Source organism: Micropterus salmoides, unplaced genomic scaffold (assembly GCF_014851395.1).
Source record: "Micropterus salmoides isolate LMB-PRFRI ecotype aquatic unplaced genomic scaffold, ASM1485139v1 Ms_hic_scaffold_4, whole genome shotgun sequence".
Taxonomy (NCBI): domain Eukaryota; kingdom Metazoa; phylum Chordata; class Actinopteri; order Centrarchiformes; family Centrarchidae; genus Micropterus; species Micropterus salmoides.
Genome location: NW_024043372.1, coordinates 16,048,518 through 16,071,297, shown reverse-complemented (window position 1 = coordinate 16,071,297; position 22,780 = coordinate 16,048,518). Strand labels below are relative to the sequence as shown.

The window sequence follows — 22,780 nt, the reverse complement described above, 5'->3', positions numbered from 1 at the left end:
AAGTACATTCACACTTTTCCAATAGTTTTGCCTTTTTTTTTTTTTTTTTTTTTTTTACCATTGCATAAATTAAATAATCAAAATGTGCTTTTTATTCAGTGTTTCCCACAGGATTTGGAGAGACTATGGTTGGTGGGCCCAAGGCCCAAGAGGGTCCGGTAAAGTAAATTACATGTATCCATTTACTTTTAATGTACACATGGAATATGTTTTATACTTTCTGTGAATATAATCCAATTAATCTTATTTCCATACTGTATGGAAATACAGTATGCTGTATTGGGAGTGGGATCCCGCGGGTCCCCCGGGACCCATCACAAATCGCGCTGGAGTGGGTGGTTTTAACTCTGCTGCGGGTGGGAGTGGGCAGTTAAAAAATATACTGGGGGTCCCGCAGTAGCGCTGATAAGATGGAGTCAAGAAACAAAGTTGAAAAGAAGATTAAAGTGAGTGCATGCGCTGCTCCCGGGAACGTACTACATGAGACTGATTCGAACCGGCGACCTTGAGTAAAAGAGGTATATACACTGACGAGGAGGCTAAACCCCATGGGCACTGTGTTGGTCGCCAGTGATTCTCTTAAGGTATGGGGGAATAAAGTTTACTCACTGCATAGCCTCATCGGTGTCCATCACACGCTCTTATACAAGACTTTGGAAAACTTCTCACTTGTTACTGACAAAAATTAATTTATGTTGGTTATTCTGAACGTTTAGCTTAGCCCAAACATTTGTGTACTTTTTTTACACTGCATGTCACAATGTTTACGGGCGCGGACGGGAGTGGATACACATGTTGCAGGAGCAGGCGGTAGAGCAACACATGATGCGGGAGTGGGCGGTAATAGTCACAAAATCAGCGGGAGCGGGATCGAGAAAACAGTTCCGCGCAAGTCTCTACTGTGTATATACACCTTATTTTAAAAACCGGATGTTGTCACGTGTGTATCCTCGCGCTAAATTCATCAAGTCCGTCCCAATTTGATAAATGTTGACTCGGATTGCGTAACATGAGGACTTCTTAGCCTCTCTTCACTTCTCTTTGTAAAGAGAGAAATGGATAAAGTCGCTAACCTGCCTGTCAGCTCGCACTGATCCGTTTCAGTGGATTCACCATAAAGGCTTGATTACGTGTGCAGTCCAAATTTAGGTGCGGCTAGCTTTATGGACTTCTCAGAAACGAGTGACAAACACTCAAAGCGGGTCAGACCGTTTGTTGCCTTTTCTAAGAAGTCAGCCACAGATGGGAGTGGATGTGGTAGGAGACAATTCAGCAGAACAGTGTCTGCAAACGGCGATTTTTGTGTCTTTCTCGGACACTTTAAAATGCTTCCACATTGCTGACATGTCAACCTAATTGTCTGGTAAAATTTATTCGGTCTTTTTACTTATTAGGCCAAACACGGAAAGTGCCTTTTTTGCTATTTTCGGCAGATTAATTTCGGTGGCTGAACATTTGGTGCATCCCTGGTCAAATCACTCACTGGTTAGCTCAGTTGGTAGAGCACAGGACCAACATTGTTTTTTCTTTTCTTTTTTTTCCATAATCCTTTTCAACAAAGTTCTTATGAAGAGACTGTTGCTGGACTGTGTGCATCCCAGCGATTGGTCCACATCCATCAACCTATGTACTTTTCATTTCTACATCATTCCCAGGCAGCAGAAATTCCTGTGCTTCTCATTCAGGGGAATCCATTTAACGTTACACATTACCTGGCGGCTATCTAAAAGTTTCTTAAATAGCCATCGGGAAATGTTAACTTTGTTAAAGAGGATAATAAAAAAACAAGTTGCTGAAAACAGGATTAGAACCCACAATCCTTGGATTACAATTCCTGCGCTCTACCAACTGACCAGTCACACTGAAAAATGCTATTATAATTATCAAAAAGAAACACAGGCCTACCCCTGTATTCAGCTGTGGTTTGTTATCTCAAGATCACAAGAAAATTATCCGTTATCACAGGAAAACTGTATATTTGAATGGATGGCCACTTAAGGCTTCTGTAGACTTAAGAGGAAATGAGATAAACCCTTTCCACCAACAATGTAACATTCATGCTTATCAAGTGCATCCTCATTTTTAACAAGAAATTGTAGTGGAACAGTTGGGGCATCCCCATTGCTAAATGTCAGTGTGATGCAATGTGTACAGTATATGTAGGAGGGAGATTGAGAGTAAACCAGAAGGTGTCACGTTGCTGAACATCTATTAAAACTAAACCTGGATGAGATTCATTTGTAAGTAAACAAATCAAATATATGATAACTACCACCTAAACTACCAGTTATACTGTATGTGATGTTAGCAATTCTGGATGGGGACATAACCATATGAAATCAACAGATGTAGGAGAGCTGGTTTTATTTCATCTTGCATTCAGTCTGGCATCTAATGCTGAATATGTTTCTTGTTTGTTGTGAGTAAATCTGTACTAGAAAATATTTTGTGGAAACAAATCCTATTAGCCTGTCAGCCAGATCAGTATTTTCATGCCCGTATGTCTATGTAATTCTTAAAAATGGTTATTGTGAATTCACAGAAGACAAAATGGAGGTCATGATTTGACTCAAAAATGGGGGAACTGTGGCATTAATTGGACTAAAAGGACGGAGACTCTCAATATCATTACATGTCGCAGTACGCTGCACCTACATTCTGAAGTATTGCATTAACAAAGCCCAAACTCAATGACCAGCTGCCTGTTAGCTGAATGCCTGTCACTTGTCTAAGTTACAGTAACAGTCAAAAACATAATCCTATGCCTGCTGTCTCCTCTCCCTTCTCTTCTGTTACCTGTTGGATAAACTCTGTCTCCAACCTCGCCTCCCACTCTGCTCGATTATAATTGCTCACATTTAACAGCTGAGCTTCTGAATCCTGAGGAGCAAAGACGAGGAGGAGGAGGAGGTGGCGACATGCACAAAAAAATAAAATAATAAATGCACGCATCTCTGGTGGAAATTGACTGGCAACGGCGTTTAAAATAATAAGATGCAGCTGTTGATAGTAGTGACTGTCTCCAGGTTTACTTCCCCGTGGCCCCTGTGGCAGCCGAGGAGCCGTGATGAAGGCAGACAGCTGACAGGTGCTCCAGGATGATGCTGCCATCAGGTGCATCTGCTAAACTTAACTCAGAGGCAGGAGAGGAGAGATAGGGAGGGAGAGGGGGAGGAAAAGAGAGTGAAAGACAAAAATGCTCGAGAGTGAGCAGGGAAAAAGGAGAGGAGTGGCCAAAAACATGAGGAAAAGAGGGTTTATGCAAAGAAGACAGATGATGGTGAGAAGGCAAGAGAGAGCGAGAATAAGTGTTTGAGTTTGCGGTGTGTATGATTGCGTGCACCTTGAAACTTTATGCCAGCCCCTTCCTGTGAAGAAATTCATAGGGTGTCTTTGAACCCGCGAGGTTGACGTCTAGACCCTGACACTCCGGAGGGCTAACAAGTTTACTGAGCAGGTCAGGAGATGGGTGAGATGGCAAGGGAAAGGTAATAAGGGGGAGATAATGAGCAGGTGCAGAAAATGATGGAGAGGAAATAGTTCATATTAATAATAAAAAAAAAAGAAAGAAGAAATGAAATAAAAGAAGGTGCAAGGCGGGGGAAAAGGCAGCTTGTCAGGAAGTTAGTTTGGGAGTGCGTATAAGGAGTAAGAGTGGATGTGTTGTTGCCATATGTTGATATATCACTGCATGCATCAGCACTTTGCAGCTGCTACACACACACGCACACACACATGCCTTCCGACTCTTGTGTCAGAAATGCAGCCTGGGTCTGAATACACAGCCATAATGGATTCACTCTGTGTGTTGCTCTGACAGTGGTGGCGCTGACAGTGTACCTGACTTTAATAAAAGGTGCAGCGGGCACAAGTCAGGAGCTGAGGCAGGGATTTGAACCCCCTTGAACCCCTGATGCTGGGGGGAGGGGCCCCTCATCCAACTCAAGGCCAGCCAGATGAAGTGTTCACTTGTATCACGACCCCCACGCGCAAATGCACAGCAGTGAAGGAGAGGAGCCTGACAGAGCCCGGTGCATCGCAGGTAGCCCGACAGAGTGGCTGGGAGCGCTGTCACCAATTTGTTCCTAGCCATGGGGGATATGCAGGGGATGGAGAGGCGATGGCAGCTCCCTGTCCTCATCATGGCTAATGAGGCCCAGGCTTCTCCTGCTTTGTGTGTGTGTGTGTGTGTGTGTGTGTGTGTGAGAGAGAGGGAGAGGGAGAGAGAAAGATCAGTTTGTATCAGTTCGTGTCACAATGCTGCCAAAGCTACTATTCCTAAAAAAACAGGGTTGATATCTGGCACAGATCACCGTGCACTCTTAGCTCTCCTTATACAACTCTCCTGGCTGAATATTTTACTGGGTCAAGAAACACACACACAGGGTGAGAGTCTTGTTCAAGGCGACCACCATTCAATACATTGCGGATCTTCAGGGACGCCACACCAGCTGAGGTTTGCTTGCTGTGCTGGCTGACCCATCAAACCCTCGAGGAAGGAGAGGGAGGACAGGAGGGAAGAGAGAGGAGAGGGATGGCGCCACACCTGCTGTGATAAAATACACCCTGAAATAATGAATTCTCATGAGGACTAAAACTGGTCAACGTATGATGACCTAAACCCTTAGGAAACATATGGCAAATGCTTTATTCAAATCTTAATCACTGGGGTTTTTTTTCCAGCCTAGTTTTTCAAGTTGAAGTTTAATCTAATTCCCATGTGTCTGTGACAGAAAACTACATTTTTTTCTGTAATGTTTTGAGTAATTTCACAAAATGTTTACACTCATTTTGTTTCATCGCTTTATACACACACCAATCTGTCAGGTTGAACAACACTTAAGTAGTTTGATATGCATTTTAGTAGATCTTATCTGTGGGATATATGAGGAGGGATGCTCCTTCTTGTGATATAATGCCGGTATCCATCTTGAGGACATTAAGAGTACAAATACATTCGATCTCATAAGAGAGGAAAACTGTGTGATGCGTTTGTGTCAGAGGAATGGAGGAAGAACGGCACTGTATTTGCAGTTCATGAGCTCCCCAGTGTGGTTAAAAAGGATAAGTGCAACCAGAGTTTCAAAATGTTTTTTTTTTTTTTGCTTTCAAACATCCTTCCATACATTTGGTTGAAAAGTAATCCAGACATATAATAATGGCAGTTAAAATTGTTCTTTTTCCCATTTGTTTTTATATTTGTTGTGAATTAGAAATGTGGAGTTTTCTACTGGATAAAAATGGTTAACTAAAAAGGTGAAACCAGCTTGGCTGTAGATGAACTTATCTGCATTGGAAAAAAAACAATTATGCAACAACAAAAATTTTTCACGTTTTGATATTGCTGACATGAGCAAACGGGTATTTATTCCTATTAAATTTCTGGCCAATATTCACTCTCCTTGTAGATCTCCACCAACTCTTGAGGGAAATCTTTGGCTCTTTAGCTGCTAAATGCTCCACAGCATTCACTGGCTAGTTTGCTAACTTTGCTGTCTGGTGCTGGGCAGGTAGCCTCCAGTGGGTTTTTAGAGCTATTTGTCTGCTGCAGCTGTTTAGAACAAATAGCCACTCAGTGAAAACACTGAGTGGTGAGAGTGAATCAAAACGGTTAAATTGCGGGCTATAAAACCAAAACAATGAGCTCAAAGTATATTTCATGACAAATTAACACCAAATATAAAAGAGAGCATCCCTTTTATTAGTTAAATAGTCCATTCAATCAGGAAAAAACTCACAAACCTACATTCTTCAAAGCTTGCAATGAACTATAATCAGCTTCACTAATTTGAGATTAATGTTCTTGAAATTACTGCTTGGACGTTGGCATTTGCTAAATTAAATAACAAGGAGGATAGAAAAAAGGATGGTAAAGCAAAGGGATATAAGGGGAAGAAAATGGATTCCAGGAGAGATGCTTAGAAGAAATATAGGAGGGAAGCTATACAGCAGAAAATAAAAACAGACCGTAGAGAGAGCCTGAGCTAAGTAAGGAGAGAAAGGATGCAAGGAGGAGTAGGAGACAGAGGGAACCTGAATTATTCTGCTGATTCATATAACACCAGAACATGGCCTAGTCAGCTAACAGGGAACAATGGAGGAGAGATCAGCTTTTTCCACTTCTTCCCCCACGGGGAACCTTCACAGCATTGAGAGAAATCTGCCTACTGAAAGAGCACAGAAATAAAACTTATAATCCCTGATCATACTTTTGATTGTAAATAAGTATTGACAAACAAACCCAGCTTTGTTTTTGGAATGTACACATTAAGGCATGAATTTATATACACTTATTTTGTGGAGCGCTGTTTCACACTTTTAATCCTACAGTAACACAATTTAAATTTTCATTCTGTTGCAACTGGGACAAATATAGGAAATTCTTCACCTGCCTATACAACAACAGCTGAGGAAAGATTACGCATTTCAAGATGAAGGCAAATGAGTAAGAATATATACAGGCGGTTTAATTATGGCCAATAACAGTCAGGATGTTTGTTGCTTAATGAGGAAGCAGAGGAGTAGAGGGTCATCAGGGGGCAGGTGTGGGCGGTTTAAAGAGACCAGTCTTTCTGAAGTAACGCACGATGAGAGGCACCGACACCAGAGTGATGCTGATGCGAACCGGAGCGAAGAGCTTGTGGATGGCGTAAGCCAAGACGAATGTGCTCGTCCCTGCTGCCATTTTAGACCGAACGACTGCTTCGCTGAAGCCCAGTTTGCACAGCAAGGCCGTCATATCGATCCCACTGGGGAGACAAATGACATGGAAAATTGGTGAGAAGTACAAAACAACAATGTAACATAATGATAAAAGGAACAACTTTTAAAAATAAAATAAATTAATAATAAAATAATTAATAAATGTAATGAAAGAAATTAAAATTAAAAAAACGTGAGAAAATAATAATGGTAAACAGCCATCCAAACCCCCCATGCATCTTAACAATAAGATTACTTTCTATAGGCTGGATTACTACAGAAAGAAAATAAACGTTGAAACGTGCCTGAGCTTCAGAGCCAAAAAGTCCTAAAAGCTTCAAGATGCAACAACCACCTCTCTTGCTTTTGCCTAGCTTTTGTTCCTGGCTGGTTCCTCAAGGACCAGGAGGGGGACATTAAATACGCTGCTCAAAAAAATAAAGGGAACACTAAAATAATACCTCCTAGATCTGAATGAATGAAATAATCTCATTAAATACTCCTTTCTTTACATAGTTGAATGTGCTGACAACAAAATCACACAAAAATTATCAATGGAAATCAAATTTATCAACCCATGGAGGTCTGGATTTGGAGTCACACTCAAAATCAAAGTGGAAAACCACACTACAGGCCGATCCAACTTTGATGTTATGTCCTTAAAACAAGTCAAAATGAGGCTCTGTATTGTGTGTGGCCTCCACGTGCCTGTATGACCTCCCTACAACGCCTAGGCATGCTCCTGATGAGGTGGCGGATGGTCTCCTGAGGGATCTCCTCCCAGACCTGGACTCAAGCATTCGCCAACTCCTGGACAGTCTGTGGTGCAACGTGGCGTTGGTGGATGGAGCGAGACATGATGTCCCAGATGTGCTCAATTGGATTCAGGTCTGGGGAACGGGCGGGCCAGTCCATAGCATCAATGCCTTCCTCTTGCAGGAACTGCTGACACACTCCAGCCACATGAGGTCTAGCATTGTCTTGCATTAGGAGGAACCCAGGGCCAAACGCACCAGCATATGGTCTCACAAGGGGTCTGAGGATCTCATCTTGGTACCTAATGGCAGTCAGGCTACCTCTGGTAGCAGTCCTGCTGCTGGGTTGTTAATAATAATAATAAATTTTATTTATAATGCACTTTACATTTCAGGGAAATCTCAAAGTGCTACAACAACAAGGGGTTGTTGCCCTCCTACGGCCTCCTCCACATCTCGTGATGTACTGGCCTGTCTCCTGGTAGCGCCTCCATGCTCTGGACACTACGCTGACAGACACAGCAAACCTTCTTGCCACAGCTCGTATTGATGTGCCATCCTGGATGAGCTGCACTACCTGAGCCACTTGTGTGGGTTGTAGACTCCGTCTCATGCTACCACTAGAGTGAAAGCACCGCCAACATTCAAAAGTGATCAAAACATCAGCCAGGAAGCATAGGAACTGAGAAGTGGTCTGTGGTCACCACCTGCAGTACCACTCATTTATTGGGGGTGTCTTGCTAATTGCCTATAATTTCCACCTGCTGTCTATTCCATTTGCACAACAGCATGTGAAATTGATTGTCAATCAGTGTTGCTTCCTAAGTGGACAGTTTGATTTCACAGGAGTGTGACTGACTTGGTTATATTGTGTTGTTTAAGTGTTCCCTTTATTTTTCTGAGCAGTGTATAAAGTAAACGAGTCCATTCCTCTCTTTGGGTCTGTGTGCACATCACCTTTTATCTCCACCAGAGGGAGCTGTGTTTGATCAAGAATGTTGTGTAATAGTTTATTTTGCAGCCTTTTAACGCATTTATACTGATGAGCATAACAAGCACTGCAGGCATGAAATCAAAGCAGGTTTAACAAGGTACACGTATCGCTGCCTTTGGGCGGCACTCTTGTCGAAGCATTTTCATGAGTCAGGAAAATAAATATGTAAAGAATGTGCCCAACACGTGGTTCAGAGCTGCGTCAGTCAACACAGCTCTCACACACACACACAGCTCAGTTGCAAACTTTAGTCAGCTAAATATAAAGATCCATCTGCACCCTGACAACTGTTGGGTTCTGTGGCCACACAGTGATCAAGCTCATGCGAGCTACAGAGTCAGTTTTCACTTCGAGGGTCATTATCGGCTATCCAAGTAAATCTCCAAGCTGTCAGATAATCTGCCAAGTCTCTCTGGTATTTAAGCCACTGGCATGTGGCCAGACAGACTGACAAGGGCCTCAAAACTGTCTAGACTGACACACTTGCTAAAACGTTGTGCTGCGCTGTTTTAGCTTTTCACTGTCTGTCCCCATCAATAGAAGGCTATCAAATGCACAAGACTATTTAATGTATTTCAAATTCTGCATGGCTTGTTGCAAAGTTACAAGTCTTTAAAAAAATGCTTGTAAGATGAGAAATTGAACGTGATTTCAGTGTCTGCCTGATTCAGCCGGTAGTGGTTTTTCAACAACAGCATGGCCGGTGTAATGTAGCTGACTGACTAGACATTTTCAAGTGCCTGTACTTTGCTTTCTCTCATAACAGGTCCCATTTACGGGCAATTTGCAGCAGACATTTTGCATTCCACTGTAATTTCCATGAGTCCGTAATTTCCTGTGCACAACTTCAGGTTTAAAGACACTAACTGCCAGATAATATCAGTAAGTGATGTTTGATGCAATACGTTGAGTGCATAGTAGTCTTGCATTTTACTTTCCCTTCAGCCAGCTTCATCTGCTTTTACTCCAGTCAGTGATTTCCTACATTTCCCCCAAAACTTTGAAAGTGCTTAGGGAAAACTTCAAAATATGTTGCATAAAGTATGCAGGCTCTAGACGATCACTCTGAACAAGAGAAAAAGATTCCTCTACTGACAATAAACCACAATAGTCAAAAGTACTTCTCCTTCTTGTGCTGAGAATCGCTGTATCTAGAAATATGCTTTGACATAGCTTGACTTTACAGCAAAGAATCTATACTTCATCAATCAAAGAGATAAAGAGAATTTTACAAAACAAGAAAAGAGGACCAGACAAGGTCATGGTCCACCACGTTTAACCACAATGTTAAGACATTTTTAAGGTGGATAATTTTGCACTTCATCAATCCTGTGATCTTTTGTTATGAAAAGACAAAATGGGAACTACTAAATAAAAACTCAATCCAGTATAAGTGGCCACATTCACCTCTAGATAAAGCAATAATCTGATGTTTTGTTACCTGGATATAAGGAGGTAGAACATTCCTAAAGACATGAGTGAGATCCCGATGTGAAATGAAACTCCCACAGCTCCATACTCCTTGAAGACTTTCTTTAGTTGCTGGGTCTTGTTGGGTTTTCCTCCATCTGGCTCCTCTGGGGCCTTTGTGGCGGATAAAGATGTAGTAGAGGCCTCCTTTAAATTCTGCTCCTCCTGGACCAAAAACATTAATAAGAGCAGAGTGAAATGCGAGGATGAATTAAGAATCAGACTCGATCAGAGTCGGATAAAGAATCCCTGGTGCTACAGGAAGCAGAGGAATGAGACAGACAGACTGTACATCTAGACAAAAATGGAATGAACGGCAAGAAGTGGATTACAATTGTGGGAATAGTTACCACTCTGCATACAAAATCGTGACACTTTTCACTTTAGCTTTCCAGGGATTCCCTCGAACTACAAAAAACTGACAATGACCAAGATGGAGGCTTCACTTCTTGTTCATATTATGTCACTTTTTGGATTTCAATACACGAGGCAGAAAAGCACAAACAACCAACCACTTAGTATGTTACATTCAATATCCACTTGACGTGAGTTGACAATGTTAGGTGTTGCTGTGCTGTTTACTTTCACTTTAATTTGTTACGTTTGTCTTGACAAAACACTTGTTGTAAATGTAAAGTTATTTAATTCAAGTGTTTACAGGCACAATTAGTGTAAAATGTAAAAATTCCATGCATGACCTTTGACCTTACAATTGTCAGGGTTACAGTTTGCTTTGGCAGGGTAGTATGATAAAACAATCTCATTATTACACAATTCATCTAAACAAGTTCAGAATTTCACCAGAATCACCACACAAAAGGGTGTATGTTGGAGTAATTTTGTTCACCCAAACAAACTTATTATTTTTTTAGGTCAGATATAGAAATCACTATTGTCATAGAGAAAATAACTGCTGTGACAGCTTCATCCATGTAGGTCAAACAAAGGCTGAATAGAGGAAGCCTTTTTATTGTTTCTCTGTTCATCGTGCAGCCAAGTCAGCTGATTTAAACAGAATGTGTGGTTTAGGTAATACAGGTGCTGGTCATAATTAGAATATCATCAAAAAGTTGATTTATTTCAGTAATTCCATTCAAAAAGTGAAACTTGGATATTATATTCATTCATTACACACAGACTGATATTTCAAATGTTTATTTCATTTAATTGTGATGATTAAAACTGACAACTAATGAAAATCCCAAATTCAGTATCTCTGAAAATTAGAATATTAAGACCAATTGGAAAAAAAAGGATTTTTAGAAATGTTGGCCAACTGAAAGGTATGAACATGAAAAGTATGAGCATGTACAGCACTCAATACTTAGTTGGGGCTCCTTTTGCCTGAATTACTGCATCAATGCGGTGTGGCGTGGAGTCAATCAGTCTGTGGCACTGCTCAGGTGTTATGAGAGCCCAGGTTGCTCTGATAGTGGCCTTCAGCTCTTCTGCATTGTTGGGTCTGGCGTATTGCATCTTCCTCTTCACAATACCCATAGATTTTCTATAGGGTTAAGGTCAGGCGAGTCTGCTGGCCAATTAAGAACAGGGATATCATGGTCCTTAAACCAGGTACTGGTAGCTTTTGGCACTGTGTGCAGGTGCCAAGTCCTGTTGGAAAATGAAATCTGCATCTCCATAAAGTTGGTCAGCAGCAGGAAGCATGAAGTGCTCTAAAACTTCCTGGTAGACGGCTGCGTTGACCTCAGAAAACACACTGGAGCAACACCAACAGATGACATGGCACCCCAAACCATCACTGACTATGGAAACTTTACACTGGACTTCAAGCAATGTGGATTCTGTGCCTCTCCTCTCTTCCTCCAGACTCTAGGACCTTGATTTCCAAAGGAAATGCAAAATTTGCTTTCATCAGAGAACATAACTTTGGACCACTCAGCAGCAAGTCCAGTCCTTTTTGTCTTTAGCCCAGGCGAGACGCTTCTGACGCTGTGTCTTGTTCAAGAGTGGCTTGACACAAGGAAGGCAACAGCTGAAACCCGTGTCTGGCATATGTCTGTGCGTGGTGGTTCTTGAAGCACTGACTCCAGCTGCAGTCCACTCTTTGTGAATCTCCGTCACATTTTTGAATGGGTTTTGTTTCACAATCCTCTCCAGGGTGCAGTTATCCCTATCGCTTGTACACTTTTTCTACCACATCTTTTCCTTCCCTTCGCCTCTCTATTAATGTACTTGGACATAGAGCTCTGAACAGCCAGCCTCTTTAGCAATGACCTTTTGTGTCTTGCCCTCCTTGTGCAAGGTGTCAGTGGTCGTCTTTTGGACAGCTGTCAAGTCAGCAGTCTTCCCCATGATTGTGTAGCCTACAGAACTAGACTGAGACCATTTAAAGGCCTTTGCAGGTGTTTTGAATTAATTAGCTGATTAGAGTGTGGCACCAGATGTCTTTAATATTGAAGCTTTTCACAATATTCTAATTTTCTGAGATACTGATTTTGGGGTTTTCATTAGTTGTCAGTTATAATCATCAAAATTAAAAGGAATGAACACTTGAAATGTATCAGTCTGTGTGGAATGAATGTATAAATTATACAAGTTTCACTTTTTGAATGGAATTACTGAAATAAATCAACTTTTTGATGATATTCTAATTATATGACCAGCACCTGTATGCTTGATCTAACCCTTTCAGACTCATGAAGTCTGTCACTCTCTCTTACAGATGCGCGCGCACACACACACACACACACACACACACACACACACACACACACACACACACACACACACACACACACACACACACACACACACACACACTCTTCAGCTGTCTGACATGTAGCAGGGAACAGGCAGGTCACTCCAGTGTGTGCTGGCAGTAAAACAGATTAGTGAACTACACACAGCACAACAATAAGGCCACCACAGCAGACAACAGACTGCAACAGAACATTGGTTATGGAGGCGTGACTCAGAGCAGCTTGGGAAGAAGGAATTTAAATAAAGAGTGCAGTATGTTAACAGTACAATATGTAAATAAACATAATCCTCCCTCTAAATCCTGAAGGGCTGCATTTTACAACAGTAGTCCTGCTTAATGCAGCACAACCTGTACAGGAAGTTAAAAAAAGAAATAGTTCTATGCCACTCATGTAAACTCTTACAGTTGTTAAACTTTAATGCAAGGGAAAATGAAATTTGAGTGCCGGATGTACTCAGCATTGAGTTGACTAAACAAAGCTTTGTGGTGTTGTACAGTCATTTGGCTTAAAATTGTTGTCTCATGTGAAAATCTTTCATCATATCCCTCTCTCAAAACATCATTGATTTGTTTTAATACTAATCTGTAGGTAGTCATTTATTCAGTGTCCTGACATAGTTTTTGTTACATACTGTGTGAAACTGCAATATACATTTTCCCAGGCTTTGAGCTGTGTTGGCAGCATACTGAAAACCTCTTCAAACCATTTGAGTAAATACCTGGGTGCAACTGGGTTATGGTGCAGCAGGGGTTCCAGGGACAAGCTGAACTTTTTAAAAGCGTGTTACTTGAATGCTAGGACTCCTTTTGGGAATTTAGAAATGATTAGGTATAGGGATGTAAATGGGCCCATAATGAAGATAATACATTTATTATGGATCATGAAGAACAAGACAATAGGAGAAATATCTGTAGTGAATCACAGATGCAGCATGCAGGAGGGCAGTCCAATGTGTTTCAGTTTTAAAATAAAATTACCTTAATCAGGAAATATCTGGCTAAAGAACGAATAAATAAGCCCAAATATCCAACCACGCATTCAGAACCAGAGTTCACTATTTAAGAGTTTCTGATACCCAGTGCTATGGGGCTCCTCTAGTGTGCTGCTATGGTAAGTCTGGGGCGTCCTTTCAGGTTAATTTGAGCTTTCATTATGATTAAAGCTGCTAGGGGAAAATAATTTAATTTGTATTGCCCATATTTAATATTTTTTTTGTTTTGATGATTAGGGCTGTTAAACTGTAATTGGAAAAAGTAAAGAAATGGCAGCTGACGGGAGGACATTGTATCCAGTGCTTCCATTTCAAGCCAGGTTATTTAAATATGTCAAAAGGAAACGTATTCCCTCTCTGAGAAAACAGGAAGTAGCTCTGGCCTCTATGGAATGAGCCTAATTTTTGACATAGTATTGACCGTGTGCCTACAAAGCTGAGACAACTTAAGTGCAAAGAATACGATCTACTGTGACCTCTTTAACAGGGAACTTATTGTTACAGTAGTCTAGGACAACTTGAACAGTGACAAGGACAAAATTTAGGCTGATGAGAAATGTGTTTATGTGTATAAGGATACTTTTCCTGTGAATTTTGGCAGAAATAAGCAGATAAAAGAAGACAGAAATTATAACTATGGTAATAATATGCATAAGAGTAACTTTTACCTTACAAAAAAATGGAAAAATAAATGAGCTTTCAATATGTAATGCTCTAGATTTCTGACTGAAGCACTGTACTGAAATGTGCGAAGTTTCAAAGTTTACATAGGCCTATGTGTAACAGGATATTTCATGTACATTTGTTCTCCATTCAAAACTTGTTCCATTGATTTGAAGTTTAGCAACTTGATTTATAACTACTTTTGTAACTGCTACCTTGTTGTTCCTTCCATGTTCAATAACTCCATGGTCAAATGTGACACATTCAGTGGAAAGATCTGTTTCTGAAAAGTGGGACTGCAAAAGGCAGATGTAGCCTGCTGTCTTTTCACTGCCATGGAAGACATTTTCTCTAAACAGTAACTTTCATTTATATCCTTCCATGCCTTTTTCACTGCACTGACATCCTGCTTGCTTTCAACTGTCTTCTCTTGTAGGCCTGAGCCAGACAATTAATCAACAGGGCAGAAACAATGAAGAGGAGAACAGGAGAGAAAAATGCTGATCTGTTCTCTTCGCTTCAATTTGTCTTGCTAAATTTTGGCCAAAGTCTCCTGGATGAAGCTAGAGTCTTGGCGACGTATTCACTGGCCTGCCAACAATAAACAATAGCAAGGCCAGAGTGGGCGAGGGGAGCAGGCCTTTTGCTAAAAGTAAAGGCAGGCAGCAGTGTAGGAGGGTCATGTGAGCCAGCGGCCAAAGGGAGTTGTGCCAGGGAGGGTGTATGGGAGGGGAACAGTGGGCTGCTGTGTCTGATAACAACTTCTCAGAGGCATGAAAACACATACAGATATGCGAAGTCACAGTGGCATGCAAACAAAGACACACATACGTGCAACTACACAGACAGAGCAGGGGGGAAATGTCAGAGGCTCGAGCAGCTAAAAAGTCACTGCTGAATGTCAAACTGAACAAAATATCCTGCTACAGAACTGTAATTTCTTGTCTCCTTAAATGAAAAACTGTACCAATTTTATCCATCAATTGTGTTTACAGCTCTGTGAGTACTGCATATGAGTGGGGGTAAAAATTGCACAAAGCCAAAATCTCATAAATTACCTTAGGTGATGACCCAGACTTATCAACTCTACCAGTACTTCTGTTAATACTGTACCCACACTCCTTACATTTATATTTCATATTTCTACCTATTCCACGTCAACTCTAACTCTAATACTTATTATTACCATTGCTTTCTAATTCATTACATTTCTTTAATACGTTAAAACACTGTACATATCCACACTGCTTTATATTTATATTTTTATATTTGTACATTCAACTTACCTACGTTCTATTATTATTTATATTCTTTATACCTTGATATGCAAGTGAGCAATTTGGAAAGAATTTTCCCTTGGGGATCTATAAAGTATTTCTGATTCCCACTTTGCAAGACACAAAAGCCACCAGAATCCAGGTTGCCCACTTCATAAAATTGGCAGTGTGGTGATGTGCCTACATTAGATGCTTGCAGAAGGGAGGATTTTGAAGATGAATAATGGCTATAAAGTCTTTAGATTACAGCAAGACTTATGATCAAAATAGGTATTCTTTTGTCCATACCACAGAGCCCGATATCAAAACATAGTTTTGGCATTTCTTTACTGCTATTTATTGTTACTTGTTGACCAACATTAGTAACAATATGCTACAATAATCTGCCAATATATAATTGGCCTAGTCTTAAATAAAATTCAAAATAATTTAGCTCAAATCACCTCTGTGCCCAAGTACAGCCTCAGAGAGCATCCAGCCTGGCTGTACACTTTAGACTTGTGTACAGTAATTATCTAACAAAAGTCATTATAGGACAAGTTCACCCACTTTTTAATCTACTGCTCTTTCACCTCTTATTCTGTCCTAAACCTATCTAATTTGAATGACTCATTCTTCCAGTGACTTCCTACAGAAGGAGCCAGCATGTCCAGTTGAACAGCCAGGTGTCAACGAGCCTGTTGCACAGTGAGTCAGAATGAGTACTCTCAACTCTCTGCTTCAGATTCAAGTTGTGAATGCGGATCTTTATGCATTGTAACTTCTGTGTATTCCCTGCAAACGTAGACAGCCCGCATGGGGCTGAGCGTCATGCAGTGTTGTATAACAATCCTGCCTGCTTACATGATGGCTGTTACCGAAGAGGCCCCGGCAGGCTGGCAGCCCTTTGCATATTTTATGGTTTTGAGGTCAGAGACACGTTCACGGTGTTCCCCACCAGTTGATCACTGTGTGGACACAGACTCGGACCTGTGTGCTCTGATTAAATGGTCATTGGGGTTACACAAACACTTGAGTTCAGTTGTTGAGGATTACCCTTTTGTTGTTGTCAGCCGCCTGTCCCTCGCTGGCGTCGCTCTTCTTCGTGGCGGTGGAGGAGGATCTGGTCTGCATGGTCCTGGTGGAGCAGCATCGATTGAAAACCCCCCAGCTAACATTACCTGTGAACAAAACACTGCCCACCGACTCTCCTCCCTTGCCGTAGCGCCTGTTCACGTGAACAAGCGGCCGCCTGATACTGTGTGAATTGCCGCCGTCACTTTGCACGCTTTGGGAGAGACTCTCAGCTATAGCAGCCACCTGGTCCAAGTGTCTCCAGTCCGTGCTTACAAAACCAGCCGACCAGTCTGAGTTCTGGACGTGTTGCGGGTCCGATTGCTTCCCCAGTTGCACAAGAGTTGAATCGACGCCCCAGACGGACACGCAGAAACACCGGTGTCGCTGAAACGTGTTGTCTCTGCGTAATGTCAAAGTCACGTCTCTCAGTCTGTTTGCTTTAACTTGCACAAGAGGCGAGCCAGTTGACTTGAAAGCCTGATCCAGAGCCGCTGCAGCCAGCCGCTGCCTCCCTGAGCGGCACAACAACATTTTCAGCCTTGAAACCAGCTTCGTGTCTCCGGAGGAAGATAAATAAATAAATAAATAAATCGAGTAAGTAGTTTACAACAGCTAAAGGCTAATTATGAGTGTAAGTAGCTGTAAACATGCTGCCCCTATGCCCTCCTGCCTCTCTCCGGTCCTCTTGTTGACCGATTATCCCCGTCAGCCAATGAGGGCTGACGCGCAATCGCAGATACTAAAGCCTGAAGAGAAAGGAGGGGGTATTTAAAGGTGTAACCTTGTTAATTCTTACACTTGAGTTATATCACGAACCGTCTCGGGAGTATATGAAACTGAGCCCAATACATGTGTTTGTAAAGCCAGGCAGCGCTGCTTCAAGTATACTATACTTTTTAAATGAATACATTATTTGCAGGCTGTTGGTTCACTTTAGTACACTTCAGGTAGATAAGGAGCAGTTTGAGTCTTGAATATAGCTCCAGTTGTCATCTAGCAGAGTAAGAGACCCACTGATCCAACCTCGATAGCCCAAGCAACGTTTGACCATGCTGTGAATAAAATTAGCAAAACAACACAATTATACAGAATTCTTATGACAAACTATACAGTGTTAGTTCGTGCTTATCTGTTTTTGGATGTACATACTGTGTGTTTATGGGGAGATAAGGCTGTCCAACCAGTAGAAAGAAAAGATAACAAGTCATTTGTAACGGTCAGCATGTTGTTTTTATAGCCGTTGCATCGCTCATGGAGGAAAAAAGAAAGATGTAATGTATTCAAATCTTTAACGTTGCAGTTTTTCCCCTTAACTGTAGGTGAAGCCAAACGATTTCCCTGTCTTCTCTTCTGGTTAGGGGACGTATTGAGACCTTTTAACTAAAGTAGCACTACCATACAACAAAAAAACTAACAAACACCATCACAAGTAAATGTCCCATATTTCAAATTTTACACTACTTACATTACAATACTTTGGTTTTGCATACATGTGCAAATTTACATGAGAAACATGAGGCAATGGTGCAGACATGTTAAGAAAAGCCGAGCTAAAAAGGAAGTGGTGGCAGAGCACAAGTACTGAAATCTCACTACATTTACCTCACTGTGGAAGTTTAATGTAATTCCTTAAATATTTCAGAGACCGATGAATCATGTCTGTGGTCACTGTTGCATCATGTGACAAACATGATCTGCTTTCAGATGTAAAAAGAGTGTTCTGTGGCATTTACAACTTTTTTTCTTAACCATACATTGCTGATAGAAAAGCATAAACGCGCATGAGGTAAAAGGCAGTGAGAAAGAAGTGCAAGTGAGTAGGAGGTGAGATAAAGAAGAAGAGGGGTGGGATGTTTGGCAGGAAGCCATAAAAATGGCATCGACAGAGCCTCTGACCTTTCCTCTGCAAAACCACAAGTACAACATATGGGCTGATTTAAAATAGAGATTATTTTTATACCCCCTCTTCATATTTATGGTCGGGTAAGAAATCCTTTTATTTGTTCAGAATGAAACATCTCTTTGTCAGTATGGGACATCACTGAATGTGAATGTTAAAAAGTGACATTAACTATTATTTGTAGTAGTAGTCCTCAGATGTGATATTAATGTGAACTTCTGCTTCCCACAGCCAGAAGGATCAGGAAGAAGTTTACCCTAGTTCCTTATCTGTGATGTCAGCTTAAAACAGTCCCACGTGGAGAATGGAAAAGGTGACTATTCATATAACTATGTTTAGGTCAGAATTAATTCTTAAATTAAGGTCACTTGGGTGTAAATGGTCTGACGCAGATTACTAAAAATTTCTCACATATTTTATTGGTGTGGCTCTTGGTTGGCTTAGCGTCAGTGTAACCATGTCTGCTCAGTAAACAATAATTTTGTGATTAGTTTTAAACTGGGCTAAATTTGACATCTAAAAAGGAAAACTTTTTTTAGATGTCGACGTTGTATTATAATAATTGCTTCAACAGCAATTCAGTGACTACATTTCAGTGTGTACTGTCATTACAAACAATAGTCACTTAAATGCTGGTGAAACAATGATTATACTAATGCAGGGATCCCGACCTAGACACATCTGGTAGGTCAGAAGATGATTAAACAGATGAGGGGGAAAAAACTATATATTTATGTTTATATATTTTTTTCTATAATTAAAAAAAACTTCTTGTGTAATGCGAGATGCTTTTACCACTTCAGGCCTCAATAATCCTCTAAATGAAACAACCAAGAACCTATGAAGGAAAATTTATTCTTTGGTTCATCTGAATGTAAATGTAATGTATGATCTGCTCATAACTCATGTCTGCATTTGGGCCATAACCAGTGATACGAGATTACAAGTGGACATTTGGTTTATTATGAGTCACTTGCCAAAAAGTTTGGGAATCACTGTAGTAACCTAGACTTTCACTTTTCAGTTAAATTTAGCTGCATGCTAATTGGGTGGTTTCTTGCTTAGGTAATGAGCTGTTCATTCAGCTTTCAAGATGACTTATCTGTTTTAAACTCTCATGGTGTGACATGGGCATTTCAAATACAACATATTTTATAAAATGCACTCACTCAGTACAGTACAAGACTTTGAACTGCAGTTATTGGAAACCGTGTTAATGAACAGATGTGGACTAAAATAAACAATTATACAGTTTTTGTGACGCATAATGTTACATTTCAGTTGTGTAATAACTATCATACATTTTGAGGCTTAAACATTGGATTGCACAAATGTTCGTTATAGGCCATGTTCCTTTTTTAAAATTAAATGAGTCAGGACTGTGAACATCACTCATCCTTACTTCTTCTAATTCAGAAGAATCGATTCTTTGATTCATCATCTTTCCAATGAATGTTTTTCCATCAGTGTTTTAACTGCAACTCGCTGAGTATTGCTTGTGATTGTGTTGTGAATTCTATGGAGCACCCTCCTGACCTGGCATCAGGCCTTGTAGCTAAAGGACTTATGCAGAAGGAGGAGGACATACTGAGAACTGCACACCTACAGCTAGGTCATTAATGTAGGACACTTTACAGGTGAGAGTTTGTTGTTAAAGGATGGTGTCTCAGCTCTGACATGCTCAAACCAGTTAATCAGGTTTATTGTGGACTGTAACATTTCCTCTTTTAGTTGAACTTAAAGTCGCAGAGAACTAAATGCTGGTGTGTGTCATGATTGGATCTCTTAAATAGCTTCTACGTGATGACACTTTCAGATTTACAGTATTGTGATCAGTGAAACGTGTGTTACTGTTATAGAACATCTCTTGTGTAAATTAATGCTTGCCAGCAAATTGTAATTATAAACTAATAAGTTAGTAATTTAAGTTTAGTTTTACAATTCTTTGCATCAAACATTAATTTGATTATTTTCTGTGATTATGCTTATAATTTGTTATATGTAATTATATATCAGGATCAAGGATAAGAGTCTACAGCCACCTTTAGGGACAGCAGTGCTTTGAGCTAAATGCTGTCAGCATGCTAGCATGCTAATGTTTAGAAGGCATATTTACCATATTCACCATCCTAGGTTATTGTGTTAGCATGCTGTTATTTGACAAATTCAAACTAGAACCGGATGATGGCACTAGAGGAAATGTCAGGGGATTGTCAAGGGAAACGTGAATATCTGCACACAATTTCATAGCAATCCTTCCAATAGTTCTTGAGATACAACTGACATTGCACTCCCTTGAGCCATGCCGCTAGTGTAGACATTAATATTGATTTCAACTATATCTCTGAGTCAGTAGCTGTTGCACTGACATAGTGTCTCATCTGAGAGTGAGTAACTGACTTTGACCTCAGAGTGGAAATACCTCGGTTGACAGGCTCTCATTGACTCGTTCTACTAAGACATCTTAAATTCAGGTCAAAAAAGACACCGAAGCCCTGTTAAGTCCAACGGGTCCTGGGAACCGGGCAGACGTTCTGACCCACTGAGCCATACAGTTCCTCCATGCAATCGTTCTTTTTGTTCAGCTTTTCTCTATGTCTTCTAACAAGCTGGCAGGATGATCAGTAGTTGTGGCCTCCTCCCCACTTTCAGTCCCTGCCATACAGCCTTCATTTGCATGCCGTCATTTCATCAGTGCAGATGCCCCTTCTTTGCATCCATCCATCCATCATGGTGGTCAGTGTCTAAGCAACATTTCCCTATTTTATCCTCCACACTCCCAACTGCTCCTCAGTACCTTCCAGCATCATCCCTTCCATGTATGTGTCCCGCAGGGTGGTCAGTATGTGTCTGTATGCTCTTCCTGGCTCTGATCCACGTCGTCCTTCAGTGAAGAGGACTGAAGGACTGGGACCGGAGCCAGCTGGCCTGGACTCAGTGTAACTCAGGCACAATAGCAAAGCCAGGCCACGGAGAGGAGGTTAATGCAGTCTGCATCATGTGTTTTCAGCCCTATTGTGCTCCTCTCTGTCTATATGCCTTAGACATACTGACTGTGCCCACAGGGGGCTTCAGATGAAAGAGTGATTTCTCCTAACATTTGCTCAAGACATGGTGATACAAGATTGTAACCATCCATCCATCGTCAACCGCTTATCCTTCATACAGGGTCGTGGGGGGTCATCAGGCAAAAGGCGAAGGTCCAAGACTGTAACCTGATGTAGATTTGTCAAATTAGTTACTGTTTTTGCTGGTGTATTTTTATTATTTTTTTTTTAATTCCATGACCCTGCACACTGTTTTGACAACCTAATGAACTGTAAAAACTATATATAGATATTCGTGCCTTAAAGTCAGCAGCTATGAGACTGAAAATGCTTGCCAGTGGCTGCTGTTTTCCACATGAACTGGCAGTGGAGAAAGTACAGTATGTTAAATGGCAGGAAACAAAAAAAGGCCAGTCAGATTCAAAATCCCTAAAATGTGTCTCTCGGTAAACTTTGAGAAGCATAAAATACTACTTTTCTAAATTGTCTTTACTTGTCTCTCTAACCCAACTGTTATGCGTCTGAGCAATGACTGGTGCATGCAGCCAGCAGAAATATTGACCCTGCTGACCCCACAGCCAGTGAACGAGAGGAAGTTCAGAAAGAGGGCGGAGGGGGTGGACAAAACAAAGAATCATTGAAGGAAGCACTTGACGCTGGGCCAAGACCCTGACAGCTGTGTGGTGAAGGGCGGTCCAGCCTCTGTCTGTTTCAGAACAAAAAGAAACTGTAGAAGTAGGGCAGAGAAAGCAGACGTCTCAGGGTGAAATATAGTTGTAACCTTCATACTGCATGCAAACATGAGGTGCATATTCATCTGGCTTCAGCATTAAAGTGCCTGAGTAATGTCTGAAGAAAACAATTGTGCTAAAAGATGAACAACAGCAAGAGTTGTTTTTTTTTCCCCCAACATGCAACAAGTGATGTGTCCACCCAAGCCATGCATGGCTTCAGCTAATTAGTGCTTTCACTGTTGCTTAATCTGTTGCTTATTTTCTATGAATTGCCTAATTGTAATGTCTTCAAATGTCTTGTTTTTTCCAACCAACAGTTGGAAACCAAAGACACTCTACATACAGTGATAAAACTGAGAAAAGCATCAAATTTGAACAACAGGGGACCAAGAGATGAGTGTCTAGGAACGTCGGACACATTCTAATTAACATGGTAAGAGATCCAACGTACCTGACAACACAAAACAG

At 41.1% G+C, this 22,780-nt stretch overlaps 1 protein-coding gene and 1 long non-coding RNA gene across 2 annotated transcripts in view; one reads left to right on the top strand and one right to left on the bottom strand.

Annotated features, from left to right (window-relative positions):
• The window catches only part of LOC119885418, an 82,730-nt gene that overhangs the window by 44,664 nt on the left and 15,286 nt on the right, over nucleotides 1-22,780 (top strand). The window contains exon 3 of the long non-coding RNA XR_005441338.1: nucleotides 22,630-22,745. This is a non-coding gene — a long non-coding RNA (uncharacterized LOC119885418). The remainder of the gene's footprint in view (nucleotides 1-22,629; nucleotides 22,746-22,780) is intronic.
• Nucleotides 5,681-17,343, bottom strand: fam210b (family with sequence similarity 210 member B). Its single transcript, XM_038695442.1, has 3 exons — nucleotides 16,611-17,343; nucleotides 9,893-10,086; nucleotides 5,681-6,749 (listed from the first exon to the last, which is right to left on the bottom strand). The coding sequence occupies exons 1-3, from the start codon at nucleotides 17,160-17,162 to the stop codon at nucleotides 6,533-6,535; spliced, it is 963 nt and encodes a 320-aa protein (XP_038551370.1). The 5' UTR covers nucleotides 17,163-17,343; the 3' UTR covers nucleotides 5,681-6,532.

Excerpts from the sequence above, each read along its gene's own strand:
- fam210b (XM_038695442.1), bottom strand. The coding sequence starts at position 17,162 with ATGTTGTTGTGCCGCTCAGGGAGGCAGCGGCTGGCTGCAGCGGCTCTG. Across the intron at positions 10,087-16,610 it reads CGGCTGACAACAACAAAAGG|GAGGAGCAGAATTTAAAGGA; the intron begins GTAATCCTCAAC and ends TTTTTGGTCCAG. Across the intron at positions 6,750-9,892 it reads TTCTACCTCCTTATATCCAG|TGGGATCGATATGACGGCCT; the intron begins GTAACAAAACAT and ends TTGTCTCCCCAG.